We start from the raw sequence: 7,564 nt of genomic DNA, 5'->3' as shown, positions 1-7,564 counted from the left end.
CCATCAGTTACCAGTTGTACTGGGTTTAATCAATGTAACACTTCAATTCCTCTGTAACAACAAAGGCTAGGGGCTTGGCGCACTCTATATAAACCGCTCCTCGTAGACAGGGGTTTACATATCATTGGAATCCTCATTAGATGCAGAGAAAGAAAAGCTCCTGAAGCTCGAGACTTAGGGCCTTTACCTCTACCGAGAGGGGTCTGAACTCGTAAAATTCCCATGTCACACTTACGCCTAGCTAGATCTAGCGTTGCATCTACCCCTATCTCTTATTGTCAGAATCATCCCCATTTTTTTTAGAAAAGGAGGATGACCCCGGGCCTCTGCATCTGGGAGATGCATACGGCCACTTTATTGATTATTCTCGGGGACCTTACAAAATATTACAACAATGAGTCTGAATCCACCATCTTGGCAACACATGCCACTACTCCTATCCAAAATGATGAAGGGGTGCTAGCTGGGCCACTACCCAAACCACTCACCTAAGCCTAACATCAAAAAGCCGGAAACCGAAACCTATTCGGAAGCCCCAGCCGAGCCACATACCGGGTCTGGGGCACAATCCGGCCAGACGCACTCGTGTGTCGTCGCCACCATCTTCCACAGGTCCGTCTTCAGATCATATTGAGGCTTTTACCTTGTCTGGCCACTCTGCCATCGACGTCACGTCACCATGATGCCAGATAGCAACCTCCTCCTGCGTGAGTCCATCTCCGCGCATCGGGCGGCAAGCCTCCACAGCGCCATGCCGCCAATCTTCTCCGCCATCAATGAGTGAGATGAAGTACCGCTCCACCACGGCATGTACAGGGTGAGGAAGGGCAAGGTCCCCCATCGGAGACACGGCCGGAAGAGAAGCACCGCAGCCCCGAGACACTGCCCGGAGCTGCGACGCAGCAGATCAGGCGGGCCGCCACCAGGAACTAGACAAGCTCGCCATGCACACCCAGCATCCCCATGCCCAAGTCGGCGCCTTCAAGAAGGTGACGACGTTGTGGCGCCGCCGCCGCTTAGCCACCGGGGCTAGGGTTTTCACCCGGGCGCAGGGGAAGGGGGGAGGCAGGGGAGGTTTAGCCTCGGCGCCGCCACCAAGGAGGGAATGGCGTCCGGGACGCCATCGACGCCGTGACCGCCACCGGCGGCCAAGGGTTTCCCCCGGCCAAGCACCCTGCCGCCACCTCCGAACCAGCCACAACATCCGCAGGCGCGAGTACGCCGGAGATCCAGGCCGGCCGGAGGTCATGCATCACGAGCGGACCAGGATCGCCTCCGATCTGACGCGGGGAGCCTGGGGCCTCCCCGCGCCATGACCTGCGCCCACTAGGACCTCGCTGCCCGCGTAGCCGAGGGGACCCGGCCTACCTCACCGACGAGCACTCCCCGCCGCCGGGAGCGCCGTCCGCACCAGCGAGGCCGCCGCCTCAGATCCGGACTCTCACCACCGAAAGGGAGCGGTCTCGCCCCGCCGCCACCATCCCGGGAACCGGCGCCGGCTTCGCCGGCCGTTCCTACGGTGGCGGCGAGGTGGGGAGACAGATGGGAAGGGTGGAGGGCGGCCGGATCTGGGTTTCCCCGTCGCCGCCAGGGAGGGCGACATGGGGGACGGGTGGGAGTCTATCCCTAGCTAGGCGTTTACCCGCGGCCAATAAAAGATTCATCGATGAGTCGAGGATCATATTAGCCAACACAAGCCTTTTGGACGATGATACCAAGGAGTGGATCACCTCCACGTGCAAAGACATCACCAAATGCAAGGAAAACACTTGATTCACTGGTTTATATGATATGTTGAATTTTATTTGCCGTGGATGATTTTGGCATTGTTTGAATTGCTGAATATGTGCTATTTCTATTATCAAATGATTTTATATGAATTTTGATTTTGGAAACAGGCAAAAAAATCTCTTCCGTCTTCTGTCAATGGATATTTTCAAATTTTTTCACAGACAAATGAAGGCCATATTTGATACTAATTGTGACCGGAGATGCTCTAGTTTTTACCGCAAAAAAAAGCTCTAGTTTAAGTTTAGGGCTCAAAAGAAAATAGGATGGCCGTGGCCCCTTGAGCGCTCCGTTCCTAATAACCAGCACACACGCAGCTGCTGCCACACATCGTGAAGGCCCGCAGAAACCGTACACGAAAAGAGGAAACTTCTCAACAACCTCGGCGTCTCGCCGGCGGCCGCCACCACGATGATCAGCATCCTCGCGCAGGTAACCCATCCTGACTCCAAGGCTGTAGATTCCGAAGGGATTCGCATCCCCCGTTTCCATTTCGCGTCCGCCCCCTTCGATTGGTTGACCGATTGATTCACTCGGCTCGGTTTCTTGTGGGTTCCGCGTGGATCTGTGCGCAGGAGCGCCTCCTCGGGTTCGCCCTGGGCTCCGTCTCCATGGGTGGTTTCGTCCTCCACCAGCGCCGCGCCATCTACCGCTCCCTTGCCGACGCCGACGCGGCCTCTGGGGGCGCATCCTTCTCCTATCAGGTCTGCATTTTGTTCGACACATTTAACTTGTGCCTGCTTTTGCGGACTATTATAACGATTCGTAACTATCAGAATGTTGATATCGAATTTCATTAATCTACTCGTTGAAATTTTTATTGTCATGATCTTGTTTCGTTAACAGACATGCTCTAACCACTCAACGGCGATGAACTTAGTTACCGATTATTGGTTTATCTTCAAAAGTCCTTGTGATATTGTAATGGTCTTGAAAATAAAGCACTGGTGTCTTTGGCTCATCCAACTGTGGCGGAAATACCATGTGGAACGCTTCCGGACCACAAAAGATAAATTGGAACAAAACCCAAGCTGAGTAGTTTGGGAAGAAAGGGGGCGAGTTTCCATGCATTTCCTGTTACCTAAAACGATAAAAGATATGTCCATCACTGTGTTTCTTACCCAAACGGATTAATGTTGCGGCATTGTTGACACCGAAAGATAATGGAAAATCTCCAGCTAAAATATTGAATATGTTATTGAGACGATGACCCCAGTAAGGTGAATGGTTGTGTGTTCCTGAACTAGTTAAACATAAGTTTGTCATGATGAAGAATCTGTAACTAGAGTTAGGAAATCTGAAGTTAGTTTTTGTTGTTGCGATTATGGACCCTAATCTAGAATCTGTAACTAGAGGTTCTAGACACAGTGAAATAAAAAGACTAGCATTTTATAACTGCTTAGAAGACTTAATAAAAGACTAGCATTTTATTCCAAACGGGTAAGCATGATAACTGAGCTGAGTGCTTTTACCTGATATGACTGGAGATTTTTGTTTGTTCAGACACCAGTCCCAAGAAAGTCATATGATGAGCGATTATTCAGTTTCTTATATAGACTTTACGATAGGAAATGGAATAAGAGGGGAAGACACAAGTGCACAAACACCAAATAATTCAATTTGTTTTATGTGTAAGGTGGGCATTCACAATTTGAAATATTGATGGAATCAATGTATGAAGCAATTCTCCAATTTACAGTACATAATATTGTATGCCAAAGTTGTACCAAGTCAGCGACACTTATTTCAGGACGAAGGGAGTAGAAATTAGGGTCCATATTGAGAATTTTTATTTCACTGTGTCTAGAACCTCTAGTTACAGATTCTAGATTAGAGAGTAGTTGAGAATTTTTATTTCACTGTGTCTAGAAATTATTTCAGGACGAAGGGAGTAGAAATTAATTTTTATTTCACTGTTGGACGAAAGTTGTAGCTTAGATCAGAGAGGAACACATGCTTTGATGGTCTCGCCAGAGCCAAAAGGTTGAGGTGGCTGGCTGGCTGCTGCTTCATGCTCGGCCTTCTGACCTGACTACCGTTTTAGCTCCTGCAGCCAGTTTTGTTTCTTCCTTTTCCGCTTCTAGTTTTTACCCTGTTTTTGGCATTATGTTTGGTTTTTCCTTGCTGTAAGACTTGTTGATAATTTTGATGCTCTCTTCTAATACAAATAGCACACATTTTGGCGTGTGCTTGGGACTTGTTTTAGTCATTAGAAGTTATGATAGTTACTTGTCAAACTGTCTGCTGGGTTAGCAGCCAACCTTGTTCTGTAAGACATGTCAATAACAATAATTTTGTCCTCTGCCCTGTTCTACTCTTTCTACTTTGTGTTGTCAAAGTAATGCCACGATATGGGTGTAAAAGTTGATTACTCACTAAATAATCATATTAAAGTTGCATCGTGTATCAAGATAGCATCTTAAAACTTGCACCATTTGTAACTAAATTGACGAGTAAATAATCTTAATTACCACAGCCTGTGAATGACCACAGAGGGAAGTTACTGATAGGAACTTTAGACTACTTGTTGCATGTGCTAACTCTTTATTTTACTAGGAACGCCATCACTTACTGAACCTTTTGTATATTCCGCAGACAAGCGAGACCACCGGTAGAGGAGTTTCAGCTGAGATGGCTCACGTATGGAACAAGGCAGTGGACGAGACACTTGGCCGGCTTGTTGTGTATCTTAGCTCTCGTGGATGGTAATTCAAGCATTGAGAGTGAAGCACTACTCCCTGATCATGGCGTTGTTGTGCTAATTAAGACACATGTGCTCTGCCATTTCTCAGTACCAATGGTTGATCATAATGCTTTCTTTTGCTTTAAATTGGGTGTGGAGGATAATAGTCAGTTCGGACAAATGGCGCCGCGCCCTCCTGCTACACATTGTCCCCCAGATGTATCGCAGATTCAGGGGCTACAGCCTAACCCTGTTAAAATGTTTTATTACTGAAGTTATTGTCTGGCCTTTTTGCCCACGGCCGGGCAAGAGGGAAGGGATTTCCTTCTTAATTCTTGCTTCATTAGATTGATACATCTCCTCTTTTTATATAGAGAGGTTTACTTGACTCCCAAGCAAGGCTTACTTGACCCCTAAGCAAGCGATCCTTATCTTTAATTAACCCTAAGACTAATGGGCCCATTAGGCCTATTACATACTCTAACACTACACCCCACTTGGACATGCAGCTTGTCCTCGAGCTGCAGCCTAACCAACTTATAACCATGACTCGACACAAGACAAACCTAACACCTAAAAACGAGACTTTTATATCTCGGTTTGTTTTATCATTCTCAAACTTAAAAGGACTGGGATGCTTTATTTTGGACCCCTTAACAAAAAGTGGACACCATCCGCATGTCGGACGTGCACGTGTATAGCCATCTGGATCCCATGGACACCACCTGGACAAAAGGAGCGCATGTGTATGACCACCTGGAAGTGGTCGCAAGAGTGACCAGCAGAGACGCCCTCGCGGCGGCCGGTGGCGGAATGCAGTGGTGCTATGCGGTGCACTCCTGTCGGTGACACCATGCCTTCTCCCTGCTGGACGACTGTTGGTTTGCACCGCACAGGAAAGAGTGGAGGGCTTGCGATGAAGAATGACGAGGAGGGGTGCGCCCCCCAACTGCCGATGCCGCAAACTTTGAGGTCACTGCCCGTGGGGAAAACAGCATGCCCGCCGCCCGTGGGGGAAATCGCATGCCCAAGATCCCCGACACAGCGGATGAGATTGAGGTCCTTTGCGCAGCGAAGGGCAACTTGAAGGAGCGGCAGCTGCAGACCACGCATCTCCCGCACACGCCGACGCGCTAGGAGGCCGCGCGCAGCAGCCTATAACCTCACCGCCACAGACACGTGGCGGGTAGCGATACAAGACGGAAATGGTGACGGCGATGGCGGGGACTGGACTTGGTGAAGCGGGACTCCCGCCGATGTGGTCAATGCGGGACCGGAGTTGACCGGCGGTGGCTGCTACAGCTGCAGCGGCTGCTGCGGCGGAGCGTCGGGCGCGGGGGAGGCTGCCAGGAGCGGCGGCTGCCACTGCAGCCAGGGCTGGGCGCTGGTGGCGATGGATGGCAGCTGCAGCGGCTGCTGCAGTGGCCTGGCGAGCGTGGCGAAGGCCGCCTGGTGCGGCGGCTGCCACGGCAGCCACAGCGGCGCGGGGGCGGCGATGGGCGCTGGAGGCGTAGCGGGAGCCGGCGCCGGCCAATGTGGGCGGTGGCGGTAGCTGCAGCTGGGGCTGCAGCGTCCGAGCGAACGCCGCAGAGGCCATTGGATACGGCGAGTACCACGGCAGGGCCGACGGCCCAGTGGCGGCGGTCGGCTGCAGGGGCGGCGGCGGCCCGTAGGGGCTGGCCAGGTACAGCCGGATCCCCTGGACGGATGTGACGAGGTCGTTGAGGACCCCGGTGATCTCCTCCGGGGTGTAGGCGGCGGCCAGTGGTGCGGTGGAGGGCGCCGACATCTGGGCGGTGGCGGCGCCGGAGGATGCGACCAGCGCCGCGGACAGGGACGGCAGCGACGCGGTGTAGATGGCCAGCGGCGCGGTGGTGACGGTCAGCAGCGGAAGCGACGGGGTGGGCGGCGATGAAGACATGATCGGAGCTAAGCTATCTGATACCAAATTGTTATGGCGCTGCTAGAAGGAGGGCGCGAGAGGGCCGGCCGTGGGCCTTTTTGCCCACGGCCGGGCAAGAGGGAAGGGATTTTCTTATTAATTCTTACTTCATGAGATTGATACATCTCCTCTCTTTATATAGAGAGGTTTACTTGACTCCCAAGCAAGGCTTACTTGACCCCTAAGCAAGCGACCCTTATCTCTAATTAACCCTAAGACTAATGAGCGCATTAGGCCCATTACGTACTCTAACAGATCGAATATGAGCGGGAGCAGCTCTAGCATCCCCCGCACAGAGTCACCTTTCAAGGAATGATCTGCTAGGGAGTACACATTGGTAATAGTTAGGTTGAGGTTGGTGGTGGTGGATGCAAGGGTGGTAGTGAGAGCGAAGTGTTGGCTAGCCGAGGTGAGGGAGAACAATTTAGGATCTCAAGCGGTGATGATCACACTCTGCCGCCGTCCACATCACATGTGGCGAAACGTTAGAGATGAGAGGCAAGGAAAGAGCGAAGTTTGGAGGAGTCGATGTGGGGGCGTTTTGTTACCTAATGCAAAGGGAGAAAAGGATTGTCAACTAAAACAATGTGACACACGACAATACGTTTGTCTAGGAGCGTAGCCAGGCCCTAGGCTACACTGGCCATGGCATGGGGTGCGGCAACACTTGCCATTGTTTACAGTTCGTACTATCGCACTGTTCATCACTGCTGAGTAGCGTTGGCTTGGGGCTTTGCAAAATTCTAACTACGCAACTGCATTTGGCATCGTCTTCGAGCCCTTTCACATTCCAAACACATAAATAGTTTCAGAGGTCTCATTATCCATTACACAAAGCACAAAATAACTATTCAAGGAATGATCTTCGGTTGAGTGCACATTGGTAATTGTTAAGTGGAGGTCGGTGGTGGTGTAGGCAAGGGCGATTGGTGGGAGGGAAGGCACATGGGCTAGACGAGGCGAGAGATAACATTTTAGGATATCAGTTCGAGGGATCACGCCTTGCTATCGTCCGCATCCTGCGTGGCAAAATCGGAGGGATGAGAGGTAACGGAAGAGCGAAGTTTGTAGGAGTCGTGGTTGGAGAGTTTCATCACCTAAATGCAAAGACAGAAGAATCGACAACTAAAATAACATCACACGCGAAAACA

The 7,564-nt window shown here is 51.2% G+C and overlaps 1 protein-coding gene across 1 annotated transcript; it reads left to right on the top strand.

The window, feature by feature from the left end:
* Positions 1-2,021: 2,021 nt before the first annotated feature.
* On the top strand, positions 2,022-4,803 carry LOC123121579 (uncharacterized). The gene is made up of 3 exons (XM_044541603.1): positions 2,022-2,220; positions 2,364-2,492; positions 4,384-4,803. Exons 1-3 carry the CDS (start codon positions 2,200-2,202, stop codon positions 4,495-4,497), a joined length of 264 nt encoding a protein of 87 aa, XP_044397538.1. The 5' UTR covers positions 2,022-2,199; the 3' UTR covers positions 4,498-4,803.
* The last annotated feature ends 2,761 nt before the right edge of the window (positions 4,804-7,564 follow it).

This window comes from Triticum aestivum, chromosome 1B (genome assembly GCF_018294505.1).
Source record: "Triticum aestivum cultivar Chinese Spring chromosome 1B, IWGSC CS RefSeq v2.1, whole genome shotgun sequence".
Classification (NCBI taxonomy): domain Eukaryota; kingdom Viridiplantae; phylum Streptophyta; class Magnoliopsida; order Poales; family Poaceae; genus Triticum; species Triticum aestivum.
This window is presented reverse-complemented; position numbering and strand designations above follow the sequence as displayed.

Excerpts from the sequence above, each read along its gene's own strand:
- LOC123121579 (XM_044541603.1), top strand. The coding sequence starts at position 2,200 with ATGATCAGCATCCTCGCGCAG. Across the intron at positions 2,221-2,363 it reads TGATCAGCATCCTCGCGCAG|GAGCGCCTCCTCGGGTTCGC; the intron begins GTAACCCATCCT and ends ATCTGTGCGCAG. Across the intron at positions 2,493-4,383 it reads GCGCATCCTTCTCCTATCAG|ACAAGCGAGACCACCGGTAG; the intron begins GTCTGCATTTTG and ends TATATTCCGCAG.